This window comes from Anas acuta, chromosome 1, assembly GCF_963932015.1.
Source record: "Anas acuta chromosome 1, bAnaAcu1.1, whole genome shotgun sequence".
Taxonomy (NCBI): Eukaryota; Metazoa; Chordata; class Aves; order Anseriformes; family Anatidae; genus Anas; species Anas acuta.
The window spans coordinates 182,364,663-182,383,416 of NC_088979.1; the positions used below are offsets into that span (position 1 = coordinate 182,364,663).

Below are 18,754 nucleotides of genomic sequence, written 5' to 3' on the forward strand. Positions count from 1 at the left end.
TGATGTAACTTGAGGCCATTTGCCCTCATCTTATCACTTGGTGCTTGGGAGAAAAGCCCAAGACCTGTTTGAATTCAACTACGGAGTTCACCCGATGAGTACTGCTTCCCAGGTGACCAGTGATGGGTTATAAACAAAGGTTGCTTTCTCCTGTTAAATGTTATTATCTTATCTGTAGTTCTAAATCCCAAAAGAATTTTCTTAAAGTCTTTTAGGGTATGAAAAGCCTCAACAATTTAATTCCAAAATTGGCTTTCTATTAAATGGGAGTTACTCCCTTGTACTATGGACTTCTTAGACAAAAATCAAAGTCTTAGATCTATGATGATCTGTCAATCTCAGGACTGTAACCACAGAGTACAGGACATCATATGTCCAGCATCACCTACAAGGATATTGATAACTAATCCCATCACTTTGTTCCTGTTCTAAAACTTATGATTTTTTTGAGCTTTATTAGGAATTGCAAAGGGCAAGAAGAGTCTAAAAATTTAGCATATGACCTTTGGACACGTTTCTCACTAGCCTACTTCAGACTTGGGAACATCAGAATGACTTCAGTCCTACAATTTTTAAAACTAATCTGTAAACTTAAGCTTAAAGCATGGAAGCATGAAATATTTGCTTTCCATTCTGAGACTCATACAGTGTATAACAACGGGATGGGATGGAGTAGGAAGAACAAGAGCACACCCATGGAAGACACACATCCAAGCTCCAATGAAGTTGCTGATTGAGTATTTGAATGATATATAAATCCCACACTGGAACATGCAAATAGGCACGTACTACAAAACCAAAAAAATAACAATTCCTTAAACTTGTTACTAATTTAATAACTTATTACTCAAGAATATACTAGACAACTGAACCTGCACCTTAACACCAAATCAGATCCAGATGTTAATTTCTTCATAAAAATTTTCAAGTTGTTACTGATACCATTTATACGAAAAACCGTGTCCTGTCAGAGAGGCACCCAAGTGAATTTTGAGTATTTCCTTAAAGTTTGTAATGGTTTTCTCACATTAAGTGTAGTCATCACAGTCTAAGCAAGTTTGGATAATATGGTGTGTTGATTACATTTTCTCATAATTTAATAACGTAACTCTAGTACACATGTACCTCCAGTTGTATTGAGAGAGAGGTAGCAATAGAACAGAAACAATTTGAAATAACTCAATAAATAACCTGTATGCTCATTTAAATTAAACCAGCTTGAACATGTTTAAATATAACAACAAGAAAATGAGTTACAAAAACTGCAGGCACCATTTTATGAGAAGTAAGGAAAGTCCTAAGGAAGCAAAATAAATTTTAATGAAGATACATAATTATAATCCTAATATCCTAATTATATAAATATAATTATCTTCTACTGTTCCAGAGAACTCATGTGCTCAAAATATGATTATCAGAAATTTCTGCAGTAACGAAACACAAATTAAAGAAAACAATTAACAATACTTTGTGTGTTTCATTTACCGTTTCACATGTACACATAATAATTTTTGTGAACAAAAATTGTATACACAAATAATAAATTAAATATTTAAACTAGCTGAAATATTTTCTGTTTTGATAATCACTTTAAAAAACAGCAGGCATTGTGATACTGCTTTAGAAATATTCCTCAGAGAAGGTGGCACAGCATATTTGAGAAAACTCTGGTAAAGCAATAAATTAATGTATTTTGGAAATTTTCCAACATATTTAATATATGATTAGGTAACTTGAAAAAATTTTAGAAAACATGCAAAATTCTAAGACATCTAATTGTTGAAGAACTCTATCACTGTCTACAGTTAATACTTCTTGATGTTACTTACTATAGGACAAATACTTGTTTTTTAATTTAACCTTCAACAAAACTTCAAAGTGAATTGAATGCATTACATAATTTTTGAAAGGAAGCCAAAAGCAAGAATAATACTGATATTTCCGAGAAAATGTTCATTTTCCAGCATTAAAAAGAAATTCACAATCGCTTACTAAAAATTTAAATTATTTCCACTCCTCAGAGCAAGAATTTGATACCTGGATGTCAATGTCTCAAGCAATGTGTTCTTTAACACATCCATTTTAGCAAAAAGTCTCATTTGTCAAAATTGCTATATTTGAACAGTATTTCCTCAGAAGGCATTAAGAGTCTGGCAGCAAAATTCTCCCTGAGTTTAACATAGCTTCAGATTTTCCCCTCTATCACTACACTTATCAACCTGGCAGCTATGGCCAGAGCCATCTAGGAACAAGGAGCAAGCATGTAACCGTGCCCCTCTGTCAGTGCTTTCCATATTGTACCAGACAGCAAGAGAAAGAACTAACTTTAATGGGGCAAACTGAATTAAACTAAAGGAAGGAGTGCTTTGAGACATGGAAACCTCTAGCTAAGCGCAGAGGTAAGACTGCTCCTGGAAATAATGGCAGACTGGTTTAAAAAACAGGGCAAATAACAGACAGGACAGAACCAGTAGGGATGATGATACCACATTCTGTTAGCCTATTTTTTATAGAACATTTTCCTATGCAGTGCATGACTTGATAGGTGCAGTGGTGATGAATTAGTGCTGTGTAATGAAGAAGCTGCCATCCTTAAGAATCCTGCTTCATTTGTTGCAGCAACTGGAGCCTAAGTACAAAACAAGCCAAGGAACTAAAGTAAAGGAAGATAATAGTAGTAATACTATGACAAAAAGTGGAGAATTGAGACTTTGATCCTTGTCATTGCATAATGCTAAGGAAGTCACATAAGCAAAGTTTATAATGAAAGGTCACTTGTTTGGTGTTCATCTTCCAAGCTTTCAACTTGAATCACACAGACTCTGAGTAGTGGAAGCACTGTGCACTGATTGCTGAATTAGATGTCAACAAATACGATATTTCGAAAACGTGAAATGCTCGACAATGGTCTGTATTCTGGAAAGAGTCAGCAGAACACATCCCAGACAGCAACTCCGTGGGACAACTGAAGCACAGCAAACTGAACAAGATGAACACCTAAGTGTGTGTGAGTGTGCTTCATTTCAATCTCACTTTTGTCCAATCCACAAACATTAAATTAGAAGTAAAGTATCAATTCACTTCACTCGGAGTGTGGAAATAAATTCTTATTTGAGAATCACTCAGAGGTAATAAGCAATACTAGAGAAAAGTCAAAGAGGAAATGAACACTTCTATCATCGTGGCAGGGTTTGTCTAACACAAAGAAGGCAGAACACAAGCTAAAACTCCAAGTCAAGTGAGGATAAATAAAATATTGCAGATTTAGTCAGTTAACAGCTGGATGCCTCTTCCCTCTAACAACTTAAGTATTAGGCATTAAGTCTAAGGTATTAAAAGCATCCATAGTGAAACAGAAAAAAAAAAAAGAAAGAAATCCACTTGAGACAATTCCTTCCTTGTCAAAAATTAAAGAGGAACTAGACAATTAGTTCACAGGCCTCAGTTTTACGGTAGATGGCAAAAGAAATCCCTGGACTGTCATCTCTGCAGAGCATTGACTGTGGTTGAAGGCCCAAATACAGTACTGTAATTCAGTAAGTATTACAATTCACAAGACATCATCGTAAGAGGTCTTAAAAATGCATTTCAAGAAATATTAACAGAAATGTAATTAAAACTGGAAAATTAGTCCTGTTACCAAGACACTTTAAAATTTTCATTGTATGGAACAAATACCGAGCAAATAAAATGACTCTAACCACTCTTACCACAATAATCCTAACAGAATATTCTCCTTTAAGTTATTATTAGCTCTGAACCATAGGACTTTGCCAACACCTGCGTTACTATGAAAAGAAGTTATTCATTAGCAGCTGAGAGTGTAGCAGGGAGCAGTCATTTATAAAACGTGTTTGCTATCCATGTCAACTGCTTGGGAGACTCTCAAAGCATATCTGGGACACGGAAATGTGAACACACACTGTAAGGACTATATATAAACATATATATATGTATATATTCCTTATATATATGTGTGTGTGTATATATTATATGTATCTGTCCTCACTGGTAAGCACAGTTCTGACAGGCTATGGCCTCTGGTATCCTCGATTGCTTTTCTTTCAGCAAACTAAGAGAGGGTGATAAGGCTTGAAGACAAATGGAGAAGAGAGTGAATGAGGAATTGCAGACATTGTACTTAGAGGTCTAATTAGAGTTAATTTATTTATTTATTTATTTTAATTGAAAACTGTGTTGCACAGTAATCACACATCCAGTTACATTAACCTCTTCCACTTCACTCCCAACACCAGGCACCAAGCTTCTGCGCCAGCTTTTTATCTGCTCAGATCAGGTAACAGAACTTGCAAAGTAACTCTTTGTTAGGCTGGCGTAGTCAGCCCCCTCCAGAAAAAGACACCTATTTAAACTAAGTGACTGTTGATTAAGATCATTTTAAGTTAGAAAGTAGTCAGACAATCTGTTAGCTTACACATCTGAGGGGATATACATTGTAGGCAGCTGGAAGTGTTAGGGCTGGAAATCACTTAAACATCTCAGCTACAATGGAAAAGAAATGCAGGGGGAACATTAACTGACTTTGGAACATATCTTTAAATACTAAAACAGTCTTGAACAATGATGAAGTACAGGTTTAGAAGCATTTTAGAATGATCCTCAAAAATTTGAGGCTCTCTCTTATATCTGCTTTATCAATAGCTTGTATTAGCAAGCTTACATGAAAGATAAATAGCGGAACTGAGACACTATTAGCCTTCCATAACAGAGATGCATTCATAACTTCCCTGAAGGTGGAAGCTTTTAACCTGTAGTCCCCACATCTCAAAAATAATCCATTATTAACCTAGCACACAGGTTCAACTTTTCAATTCTTTTAAGCAGCCTCCTTTATACTTTCTCCTTTTTTCCATATGTATAAATATATATACATATATAAATATATATATAAAAGTGTATCTTGGCTTCAGAAGCAAGAAACGTACTGGTGGAGGTAGAAACGTGTCTTTGTAATGCTCATCCTATGAGATTCAGAACGAATTTGAAATTAACTGTAACACTTTTCTGTCTGTAGTCAAAATCAATGAACTTCCAAGACCGGCAACATACCTCAAGTACTGGATAAGCAACACAAGGTTCAAAATCTAAATATAGCTTAATTCCACTCTAATTATATACAAACATGACTTTAAGGAAGATTAATATTAAGCCAGAAGGGGTTAGCTAGTTTCTCTCTCAATTGTAAGTATTTATGATATACATTAAATAACGAAGTCTCAAAATTGAAGACTGTTACTTAGCAAGGTCTTTCTAATAATCTCAGTGGTACAAATCTCTATCACTGGATAAACCTTGCCACTTTTTAAGTTTATTGCTATGTTTTTTTTCCTTTGGTCTGCTACAGCACATCAAAACTCACATACAGGTACTATTGATCTTTATCCCCTTCATCACTATTTTGTACAGTCCTAAATTGCCTCTAGAGTGTTTGAACATGTTTTGTTTGTTTGTTGTAAAAAAAGATCTTTTTAAGGACATTTACTCCTTTCTGATAGATTTATTTTAAGTACAGCAAAAAAATATAATTATGTATGGTTATCTTGTACTTTAGTATGTAACATGATAAAATTTGCTATCTTTGCAAAAAAAAAAAAAAACTCTTAATTTTTTTTACTACATATGGTCCAGCATTACAAGATTAGCGGTCAGTGTCTCTGTACTGCTGTTCCTCTTTATAGACATAAGAAAAATATCCACCAGAAGCAAGTACAAGGGCTATTGACACAGTTTTCTTCAGGGACATTGATACAGTTAAATACTAGGTAAAGCAAACAAACATCAAAGGAGCAGCTGGAAAGGGGACACTACATCCCACTCACTTATATTACACTTAACTCCACAGCTGATCTAAAAACTGTTCCATGACAGTCCATGACAGAAGCTCTGAAGTAATCTCTCAAATAATTCCATAATTTGAAGAGAAGTGAATTGTACATGTTTATGTCAGTTAAATTCTGTTCATCTCTAAGTACTGGAGCTAAACTAGCTAAACAAATATTCAAATAAAAAGATTATTATTTTGGAGTTGACATAACCACATAGCCACCTCTAGCGCATTTATTTTTATTTTTTTAAAGAGGGATACCAGATTAGTGCTTCTTTGTCGCTGCTGTTGTTCTAAAATTTGACAGATTTCCAGTTTTGGTCCCTACCACAACCACAGCTCAGTTTTTACCATTTGACTGTTTCATCCAGTATCTCCATATGTGAATATCAGTATATGAAGAACTAAAATATCCCTGGAGCCCCATAACTATCCAAAAACAAGCACATTAGAAACAAAACAAAACAAAATAGTACCTACCTTTATTCTATGAAATCGAACAATATCTCCGATTTTGTAGATTTTTGGTAGAAAATCCAGATTTCCATTAAAAAGAGTGCATGTTAACTTCGCATTTGATTGGTCCACAAGTGTTACCACTGAGCAATAATCTGTAAAATACAGATGTGTTTGAATGAGTAACAAACATGATGGAAGTTATTAGTACACTCATGTTAAAGTTGGGATGAGCAAACATATGGACAATTTTTTTTCCGCTATAATCTGTGTAACTGTTCTGAAGACAATACAGTTAAAGCCGTGTAACAACTGAAGTGTGGCCCATCTTGCAAATAATTAGCTCAAATATCTGAAAACAAAATGGGTGATTAAGGACAGGGGCCAGGAAGACACAAAGCTTTTTCTCTGTCTTCAAAAAACATGCTATATTTTCAGATTTCAACTTCTTTAGAAAAAGGAAGACGTGTTAATGCCTACTTGTCCAATCCTTTCTAAAGATTTTTATACACGTTGTCTTCTGAAGAGGCAATGAGTTCTACAAGTTCTAAGAGGAAATTAAAGTGTAAGTTACTCATCTTTCACTTCACCCAAAATACACAAGCAAGATATATTCTCCAAGGATACAGTCACACAGTGATTGTTAGGAAGTATAGTAAGAAACTGAAATGTGTCCTTTTAAATGTAAACTTTTGTAACAGAATTTAACTTTTATTAATGATCTAAAAAATCAAATTCAAAACAAGGTATGACAAAATATATCAGAGCAAAACTGCCCAGAATAGGTCAGAATTTGCAGGTGTCATAAAACAAAACTCCATTTCAGGTTACAGAAGCATGTGTGTTTTGATATTTCACAAATGTAAAATGAAGTGAGAGTGCAATTGATTTTTCATGGTACAGTAGCTGGTTAATCTTCCTGAGAACTTTTCGAACAACCAATATCAACTCAGGTGTATGTTCAGAACCCCAAACATCTATAAATCTGGTCACAGTTAATCAAGACAACAGAGTGTTTTTCTTTTGGATACTTATTATACTAGCATTTACTGAAACTTAACAGTTCAGAGCTAAAACACAACTTTTTAAGCAGATAAACAGAGTAATGACGTCATAGCCTATTATTTTTTGACTTGATATCAACTATTAACAACTACACATTTAGGTACACATAATTTTGGCTTGAAGAAAGTTAGCACAGATACTCAAGTAAAAATCACAATTTTTAGGCATTAAATTAACACTACTCAGTCATTTACAAAAACTTCTACAGTTTGAACTCTAAATTTTGAGATGAAAGGGGAGTGGAGAAAAGGAAGGGAAAAGGAGATGTGTCTGGAGTGAAATTGAGCCTGGGAAAGGTGGAAGAGAGATGTTTTCCATAAACACTTAAACGCTTGTCTTCTTTCTTCTTCAACACCTGAATTAATAATTAAATGTTTATGTTCATTGCTAATGAATTAAATTCCCCAAATGAAGTTTGTTTTGCCCACAACTCTAGAACAGGGAAAAAAAGGCAAACAAACAAACTCCCCTTAGCTATAATACTACAAGGCAGTTAGCAATTATGACACCAGAGTTTGCTTGTTCAGGAACTGAACAAAGATGTTGTAACACTAAAAGAAAGTTGATAAAATCTCAATTTTTCACTTTGTACAAGCACAGAAACATAAATAATTGCTACTAGACAGCTTTGAGAAAGAGAATACTATCAGTCTACTAAAACTGACAGATTTGTATCATCTAAAAAGTATAGCAAGGCAAAATTGTCATACGTAAACTCACAGTGAAAGATTCCCCAAAGCTGAAGATGATGGATGTGTTAGACTAGATTAGAATACATGCTTGTATGTACACTGACTACACCTTTAAAAGAAATACTGCTGTTTCTAGCAAATATATCACTAAATCTTACTACCATTTAAACTTAAAAGCTTAAATTCTCTAATGATTTGAATGGCAGAAGTGTTCAAAAAAAAAAAAAAAAGAAATACAGTGAAGGGTTACTAAGAAAATACAAAATATTTTTCCTACAGAAATAAAAACTGCAATATTTCCAAAAAAAATGTTTCATCCTCTGAAATATTATTACACACTTGATAAATTCTAATCTCTTGCATTTCAAAGATGCTAAACATCATTCTTTTTCACACTACCACAGAAGACACGAGGTCAGTTTCATGTATCACCTAATCTGACATTCTGTGCTAGGATAAGCAGATATGAATAAAGTATAGTCAACAGCTGACATGAAACTGCAAGCATATACTACTGCAATCCAAAGAGGGATTGTTTTATTTCTCTGGGTAATAACTGTTCAGATACACAGTGATAGGGGCAAAATAAAGAAGAAAAACATATCATTCACAGATTTACAACTCCACCAAGACATGGGATAACACATTACAGTGCATTGATATAACCCAACATAGAAATTTGGAGTAACCTAAAACCACATTAAAATCGTTGTTGCTCTTTGCTGCTGTGATTATATAATCTAGTCAGCTTCATACATGTGCAGCTGCCAATTTAAGGAGGAAAAAAATCAACACACTTGTATTTTCTGTGCAATTCGCGTACTCAAACACCAATATTCCTCCTACCCAAAGTATTATAAAATATTATACTTCACACCTTCTACACAGTACAGGCTCTCTTACTTCTGTGATTACACAATTCCATTCTTAACTATGACCTCAAAACATCACTTCTACAATAAACCTTATTAAAATAAAGGTCTTCAAAAACAAAGCATAAGACAGATTTTCTTTGAAGGAAATCCTCATCCAGCAAGTCCTTTTTGAAGGTGAAAAAATAAAAAGTCACCTGTCTTTCCTTTTCCAGGAGGAAGGTGAAAATTACTTTCTGCTTTCCAAAGCAGAATTATAGTTCAGTGATTGAATTCACTTTTCTGCACAAATGGTAAGTCAAACTCGAAACAGAACTGCTGAATTTAAATCACGTCCCAGTGTCAGAGGAAACAATATAAGAAATGTCATTCTTTAAACTTTTTTTTTTTCTCGTTACAATATACCTTCTAACGAAGAAAAATCCCTCAGTTACCAAACTACAAAAAAATGTTAATGGAAGTTTACATAGTGGGGACAATTTTCTTTTATTAGGCAAATGCACTCTTCTGATAATTTCTCTTAAGAGGGAAATTATCCATCAGAATCTTTTATTCATAATAATTTGGTTTAAAAGCATGACACTTAAGGAAGGTGAAAAGCAAAGAGCATGGCAACATCCTCCAGCCACTCAGGCTGGATCATCCTGTCCAAATGCTGGGGCCCAGCCCAGCCACAGCGACTACTTTCCCCTTTGAGGGTCTGGCCTGTAGCAAAACTGTGTGCCCAGAGGCACACAGACACAGGACACTGACATGACCATCCACGCTTCAACACCACCTCCACACAGGACTCACGTAAAACAGACGTAGACAGCAGAGACCCCTTCCTTCCCTCCAGCTGGTAAAGACAGAAGCTCACTAGTGAAGGTTCACACACAGCACTCTGCAGGTTCACAACCACACGCACATTTGCGGATCCCTGAGTACTGGCACAGACCCTTTTATACCAGCCCTTTTCTACCTACCCACACACCTCTTTATTCCTTCTGCCCTCCCTTTCCCTTTTTTCCCCCATGGCTTTGCAGAGCTCTGACGTTTCTGCACCCTCCTAGTCCAGGGCTCCTTGGTTCACAATCTTACCAGCTGCAAGGTTCATCCTTCCTGGAAGTGACACCTGTAGTTTGTAAGCCTGCCAATTACTGTGACTGGGATATTTGTTTCCTGTGGTTTTGTCCAAGCTTAGAAATCCTCAATCAGAATATAGTATAAATATAAATAAATATTCCTGTATTCTCACATACTTTCATAAATTAATGTGACTGACCAAACTGCACTGCCTCCTTTCCTTATTATCCCTTCCTGCTTTGCAAAAAGGCCCTAAAGACCCTTAAAGAAGCAGACACTCCTTATAAATACCCTTACAGACACAATAGATGTAAAGTTCAGCACATTTATCTACTATAAAGGGAAGTTTTTACACTTTAAAATGCTTTATCTTGCTTGATTAAACACCTCCCTATTTGGAGATATTTAAAAGCCATCCGGAGATGGTCCTGGGCCATCAGCTTTAGGTAGTCCTGCTTGAGCTTTATCTTGTGTTGGACAAGATAAACTCCAGAGGTCCCTTTCCACCCCTGCCGTTCTGGGGTTCTTGAAGAACTCTCTTGAGCATGAAAGGGAATATTGAACAATTCAGTTAATTTATTTAGTATGATTAAGTGCTAACTGGCTTGGAGTTTCATGATAAAAGCAAAACATTCTGGTATTTCTGACTGAAGTCCTTAATGAAAAAAAGCCACAGATACCTAAGATCAGATACATCAACTTTATATAGGATTAAACATAAATGCTTTCTCTCTGCAATTATAAGAATCATTGAAAAGCCAAAATCTCCTCAACTGTAATGACAACTCAGGGTCGCTCTTCAGATTCTAGTTTTCTTTTTAGAAAATGCCTGAGCATTTGCACTCTCCTGTGGACTGCTGCATTAGTCATGAGAATGCTCAGAAAGTCAGCACCTCTGGACAGAGTATACATATCAGAAAAAAATGAAGCTTCACTTGCAGTTTTTTCAGTCATCATAAGAAAACCAGAATTGCTGCAAAAGCTTTGCAGATTAATAGCTACTTACATGATAGGAAAGCATTCAGTACTTATTGATTAAATACTCTTATTTTGGTTTTATTTAGGACTTCAGCAGTTCACAACAAATATGCTTGTAGAAACAATTTTTAACATAGGAAGCACTGACTAAATTACAAATCCCATCTTGGGCAATCACATATGCATTCACTATCTTTTAAGTTAAAAAAAAGCCACTATCCTGGATCAATAACTTCCTCCCACAAAGAGATAAAAAAAAAAAAAAATTGTTGGCAAGGAAGGACTTCAGAGATTGCCTTCTGCTTCTTACATTGCAATACTTAAAGATTTTAGTAGCAAACTACTCTCTTCAAAAGTACACCAATCATTAATACTGTTTTCAAGTATTACTGAGGCCAATCAATACACAGAAGTCTTTTTACTAAAACTAAGTAGCTGAACCAGCTAATTTACCAAATATGTTCAACAAAACACAAGGAGGAAAGTAACACACACCTGGGTTCGTGTAGGTACATGTGTGTGTACAATGTATACCTATACACACACACACATATTACAGAAGTCCAAACAAACTCTGAATAATAATAATCAAACCGAAGATGTTCTAATGCAGCTTGTTATTTCTAACATGGCAATGCACTTAAGGGTTATTCACAAACATTTAGCAACTATGAGATACATCTGGCTAAGCAGATGCTTTAATGACAGCATTTGCAAATTGTAGATCAAAATAACTACCTTGAGATTTCTTTCTATTAACTATTTTTCAACTGTTTAGTTTTTCACTTCATTTTTACCACTATTTTTTTTAACTTTTAATTTCAGATGATAAGAAATAGTGATTATTAAAAAAGAAACGCTTACGAAATGATGTGAACAGAAAGGAAAAGGCTATTACTCTCAATTTGGACTCCAAAAGTGAAATTAATTTATCTTTACAACAGTTTTCATTCTGTTCTGAAAAAAATATATACATCCTGAAAATATTGATTTGGAAAACAAACACCACAATACTTTAAATAACAAAATTATTGCAGATTTAACTCTGAATCTCTTTCCCCACAAATTGACCATCAGATACCATAACAGTCTCTAATTTGTTTGCAATAACAGCAATCAATATGACGAACATTTAATTACAGTCATATAAAATGACAAGAACAAAAAGCAAAGCTTCAGCCTTAGGCTTTAATACATGTAAAAAGAAATATCTCATATCTAGGGGAATATCTATGTAGTGAATAAAGATCCATATGAATAAAGCACAGTGGCTCCACTACCCATACTTCCAGCCAGGACCAGCTTAAAGCTATATAATTCCATTAACACTGTGTCAGAAATAGAAGGTATTAGTGCAGGACTGTGCCAGATCTAATGCAACTAGAGAATTTTCTGACGAGAGCCATTTCATGCCCTGGCAACTCAGAGTAATCATCAAGCATTCTGTACCCTCTCAAGTAGGCACAACCCTGGGCTGTGTAAAAAAGAAAAAGAAAAAAAAAGAAAAAAAAAAGAAAAAAAATGAAATACTTAGCTGAGTAGTGAATATTTTTACACAAACTGTTTTTAAAGATTTTCATGACAAAGTAGCAAATGAATCACAACTATAAAGACAGCAAGAAAAGCTGTTTACAAAAAAAAAAAAAAAAAAGGCTGTTCCCTAGTGTAAAAGCTGTTTACACTAGGGAAGAACCTTAAAGACAGAAGTTCATTAAAAATTCCTGTTGATGAATGAAAAAAATTCACCAGCACTCTAAGCTACGTGGCAATGCATATAAAATATCTGCTATTACAACTCACTGAGAACCAGAGTCAACGCCGAGCAGAAGCCCTGAGATGTTCCTCCTGTTCATGGCACACTGGTAGCTACCGCTGTTAGACCTACTCCACTCAGTGGTAGTTGTAACTATTGGTGAGACTGTGTGCAATGCCATTCCCCTCTCCTCCTAGCTTTTACTGCCCAGTAACACCCATTCCCAGATGGTATGGAATTTAAGTTTCTACACTTTATGAGAATGTGAAAGTATTCCAGAAAGATTATGAAAAATTCATAATTTTATATAGCAGCCTCTCTATATATCAGCTATTTTTTTTTCTCTTGGTAGTTCTCTATCTTGGTTTCTGGAAGTTTAGCAACAGCAAAGTATGTTTAATCCCTTGAATCTAACCTATCACTAAATCATATTTAAAAACCCTGTATCAGCACTTCAAAAACACCCACACCTTCCAGGTGGTCTGACGGAACAATTCCTCAGAGGAATCTTTCTATTGTCAAACAAATCACTAAGCATAGTTAAAGGTTCACTGGAAAAAGACAGCCATGTACTTTCCAGTGATAACTGAACTAAGTCTTCCTCTTGACAAAACAGGCAATGTAATTGCTCTCTGTTCCATAAAGGAAGACTGACAGTCTTGTTTTAATTCTCCCAACTACCAGTAGCTGATGGGATATCTCTGACAGCAGGGTGGAACGCTTCAACTGCTTTTTACCTTGAATATGGAGTAACTTAAAAGGTGAAGATTTCTCATGGACTACAACAGGAACCAGCACCTCAAGGGCAAGCTGGAACACAATGCTCCTAGACAAAGGACTTCCCCCAACAGCACACATGCTTTTCCCCTTTTGGCTCACATATACTTGGAAAATCAGTTTGGGTTTCAATGCTACAAGTGTATTCCTCCTGCCCCAATAATTCGTCTCAAATTGAAGTATACATATAAAACAAAATCAGTAACATGAGATCCTTTGTGTGGGAAGATAGCAGCCTGAATTTATTATTTGAAGTTATTTTATTTCATTCGCCTTAGAGAGCTATGCTTTCAAAGAACAGCATAATGTCCTACAAAGTCCCTGTAAAACAATATTTCAGCTCTGTTTTTAAGTAAATCTACTGTGCTCATTTTACAGAGGCACTGCTTCACAATAATTTTGTTCAGCAACAACTAAGAGATACTACAAAAAAAAAAAAAAAAAGCTGGCCTTGCAGTTGGTTTGCTGAGCTGAACAATTACTTTGATGTAGACATTAGAAAAGAAAAATTAGAAGGTTTAAGAGAAGAGGGGAGGGAACCTGCCACAGATGATACTGTAAATAAAACATAATTATGAAAAAAATCCAAGATGTACATAACACTTTCTTAAACAGTGCAAGCACATAGCTCACAGCTCAAACAGCTGAATTTAATCAGACTGGGGGGCAAGAAGGAAAGTCTATTTTGTAAGGTTAGGCTGCACCCATCTACCACTCAGCAAATGAGAACTACCTACATATGGGTCATAAATGTGAAAAAGTAACCATTGAATCAAAATGAACATTAAGATGTTTAAACATAGTTTAGATTGAACAGAGATTCCTGTTTTCTAGATATATAATATAAAAAAAAATTATACAGATCTGAATTAATACTCCTTAATGTTGTGCAAACCACCATTGACAGATTAGTCTCCAAATGCTTTCCTCCTTCCCTGCTACATACCACTTCTCTCCCCACCCTCCCCGCCCCCCCGGTTGAAATAGAAAGAGTCATCAGAAGACAACATGGTAGAATATTTTTTCTCATAGGCACTACAAGGGATGATTTTAAAAGTGATAAAATAGCAAAACATGAAAGCATTTGCTTCTTCCTGTACAAATCAAAACTCAACTTTCATCTGAAAGATTTGCAATGCCTTGCTTAGTATACTAACTTTAGTGTATCAATGACTATGTATAGTATGATAATCTTCATTTTTATTCAGTCTCAGGAGGAAAAAAATACATGCAGTATATTTGCTATAAAACAGATGGACCGTTTTTGTTCAGCTCCCAACTTAATGACTACATCTATTTTTAAATGTTAATGTTTAAATTAGATTGCCCTATGTTCTTTGGATTTATTTTTTGTTTGTTTCACAGTTATTTTGGGAAATACTAGTACCTTCTTAACATTTAGTAAGAATGCCGAGTAGAGCTGTTTTCTAGGAGTAAATCTTGTCATCTGCTATAACAAGCAATGGGAATACATTTCAAAAAATAAATGTATCCGAAGCAAAGCGTTGCCCTTATGCAGATACCAGAGCTTTGAGACAAATGCTACAAATGTTATTGCTTCTCCCGACATGGTCAATGGAATGTAAAAATGCAGCTCCATTCCCAAATAATATTCATTAGCTTGTAGACCCAGACAATCCAGCATATTCTCAAACAAAAAAAAAAAAAAAAAAAAAAAAGAAAAAGAAAAAAGAAAAACTGTGCTACTCTGCATAACTTAATTATGACTGCTGACTGGTTCAGTGGCTGCCTTTAATACAGCCGACACTCTGTAAGATAGCCCAAAGAGCAGCACACACATCTCCTATCCATTCTATGGGCAAGCATTAGGCTTCAGCTACAAGCACACTGAGAGTGCAAATTTCCTGTCAATAGGGTCATTCATACCAGTATATGTTTACTTAGAAGAATACTAAATGCACCACATGGAAATAATTAAGCAAGTCAACAATACAGACTATCAGTGTAGATAAGTTGAACATACTGAGAACAGCAGATACACTGGCACAGATCTCCCAGTTATTACTCCCACTGATACACTGAAAAACAAACCAAACAAAGGCTGCAAATTATTTAGCTTTCAAGAAGTGTGGTCGTTAGTTGAACCTCAGCTGGACTTGGACCTGTTTTTTTTGTTTTTTTGTTTTTTTTTTAGGTGTGTGACCACGCTTGCATAGCCTTCAGTAATTACTTACATTTCAAGCAACCTAACTGTAAGCAAACCTCATTCTGGAAGCCATGGTACTGCTGGTATAGCATTGTAATCCCAAAAAGGGATTTAGTGCCTTAGCTTGAGTGCTGCAGGCAGTTATTGAGCAAGGAAGATCACACTCTTTGCAAAAGGTTTTGCAGACAGGCCACCAACTCTTGTTTATGATTTTCTGCTTACTTCTTAGATTTCTGTATTTAGGAGCCAAATTCACGGCTATTGACATGATTCAAGAAATTTTGCATGCAAAATTAAGACAATGAAAATGAGCAGTCGTGATCATAAACAGCTCTTTTTTGTTCAATTAGAAATATTTAGAAGAAAAAGAATCTTTAAAGTGCATAGTAAAATTTTAATAAGCGGAAAACAATTAGATCCATTCTGAATCAATTAACAAATTCCATTGCTTAATCAAATTCAACAACAATATCACCTAGCTCTGTATTTACTGAGCACCTAGCAAAATGGTACAATCTACTAGAACAATCAGTTAAGTGTTCACCTTGCAAAGAGGAATAATGATTCATTTGTTGCACAGCCTCTACTAGTAACAAATACGGTGTCAACATATTCATAGCATATCATAACTATCAAAATCTAGAGGAAAAATTGTACAGTTACACAACAATCCTTTGGCACAAAAAGAGGTACAAGGCTTTTGTATTTTCAGGTCCTTTTCACTGTTTTGTACTGTTACAATGAGCTTGATTAGTATTTTCTTCATTTGCTATCCGCACCAGTCTGCCTAAACTGACCCTTACCTATTTGTTATTCCATTCCCTCAATGTCATCAAGAACCCTGATTAAAGGATCACCAGAATTTGTTGTTCCAGTTCCATTTTAACAGAAATTACTATTGTATGAGAAAACAGTTCTGTTTGAAGGAAGAAATTTTATGTCTTTTGAATGTAGTACATACCTGTTCCTTTGCTTACATATGGAGTCTTGAAGAATTTCACAACACCATACAAATTCACTATAGTTCCATCTTTAAGATGATTCAGAGGAGTATACACATATTTTGGTGCAACAGACTAGAAAGGCATGATAAAATTAAGGGACAGAAGAAAAAACATTATTCAAACATTCACCCAGAATTCTGTCTTCTAACACCATCTAGCCTTAGGTATGTTTTTAACTTGTCTTAATAAAGTTTTTTTTCTACCTTACTCACTTTAGACCTTCTAAATTTTATTTATTCATTCACAGGCAACGAAGCATACAAGACCTATATTTCCATTTCTTTTGCAATTGCATCTTTCTCACAGTAAACTAGCCAGTCAGTCAGTTCAAGTAAGCTCCAACATATGAAATAAGTGAATAGGTAAATGAAAGTCATTACAATAAAGAACTTTGGAAAGCAATTTTTATTGATTGATCTTAACGCATCCATCCAAAGGACATTTTAAAGCATGCACATAAATCTCTTTTTAATTTTTAGTAGCAGTGTCTCTGCACAGAATCACTGATTTGGGGATCTCATCTCTCACAGCAATTGCGTAAGTTTCTAACAGCCCATTTCTTGGAGGATTACAGAAATTAAGGACTACTTTTTACTATTTAACTCTCCTCTCATTTTAAGATTACAGAATACAATGATTAGCCTCATTTAAAAAACAAATTCTCCCAAACTGACTGAAAACTGTGTTTTTCATTCATTGTATTGTGGAAAAAAATTCTCAGACAATTAAGACAAAGCCAAGCTGTGTTATCTTCAGCACTAAATCTTTAACCTTATGGTAAAGGACAATTGGATTTCACATACCAAAATTCATGCCTTTAATATACTACTTTCTGAAGAATTTTAATTTAGATAGGCAAAGACTTGTTCCGAATAGTAATAAAAATAAGTGCTAAAAACACAAAGTGTGATTTTAAAGCAAAGGAAGATACTTTAAAAAAAAAAAAAGGAAAAAAAAAGCAGCATACAAACTGCTTTGGAAAGGAAGGTACCTTTCTAACTCATATTTCCTAAGCCAACATGCAGCCTATTTTTAGATCTAGATAGAAACTATACCGCAGACTACTTTATCATATTTGATCTCTTTTTCCACGCATAATATTTGCAAAATTAATGCTAAACAAATGACTGATGGGACAGTAGTATGGATGCCAAAAAAACAGGAAAGAAAAATAATTCTACACATTCTTATCCACATGCAGTTTGTCTTACGTGGGTTAAAAAAAATCCCAAATATAAACTCACCACAGATGCAGTTTCTGAAGCAGTTGTGCTTGGCTGAGCATAAATCTGAGGAGAAAAAATGGCAAACTCGCTGATTACAGAAGTGAAGAGAGCACAAATATTTTAACAAGATTTGATATTGCTATAGTAAAGACTTAAAAAACAATACTAAAACTGCTTTTCCTATTGGAATCACTGCTGAAACTAGCAAATTTTGATCCTACAAACAAAAAAATCTGTTCTGATTACACTTAGACAACACCTACTTTAAATAATACACACAGTTTCTCAAGTAGAAACCATTCTTGCACTCTTTACCTTGTGCGCATCATTGAATTCTATTATGGGCAAGAATGGTTTAAACAGCTCTAAGAAGGACAAATTTCTGCACTCAAAAAGTAGTATTTTACCTCAGAGGCCAGAGATGATTTGGGTCTGGCACCACACTGGATCACTTCAGCATCATATTTTGACAGAGTGCACTTCGCAGACATACTCTGTAATCTCAGTGTTATCTACTGCAAAACATTCTTCTCTACTGCAGGCTGTTCTGCAGAGTATTATCAGGAGGGACACAACTCTCATCAAGGCCTTTCAGAATCTTGGGCAGAAAGGAGAACACTCGTCCCCACACATCAGCAAGATAAATACAGGTGTTTTTTTTCAGCTGCACCACTTTCACAAAATGGGTGGAGTCAGGTATTATAAAATTGTGCAAACATGGATGTGTCCTGACTGGTGCCTGATGGACATACTACAATAATCTACAGTACTTCAAATTCTAATAGTACCTCAAATTCTCTATTGTAAACCAAAATTCTAATTAAGCTATTTATTAAAAAATAAAAAAATGGGCA

General features: G+C 35.0%; 1 protein-coding gene across 1 annotated transcript in view; it reads right to left on the bottom strand.

Moving 5' to 3' along the window:
* The window catches only part of POT1 (protection of telomeres 1), a 72,966-nt gene that overhangs the window by 34,778 nt on the left and 19,434 nt on the right, over positions 1 to 18,754 (bottom strand). The window contains exons 6-8 of the mRNA XM_068669621.1: positions 17,919 to 17,963; positions 16,632 to 16,746; positions 6,326 to 6,456 (exon numbers count right to left, since the gene is read on the bottom strand). Coding sequence (XP_068525722.1) covers positions 6,326 to 6,456; positions 16,632 to 16,746; positions 17,919 to 17,963 — 291 coding nt within the window. The remainder of the gene's footprint in view (positions 1 to 6,325; positions 6,457 to 16,631; positions 16,747 to 17,918; positions 17,964 to 18,754) is intronic.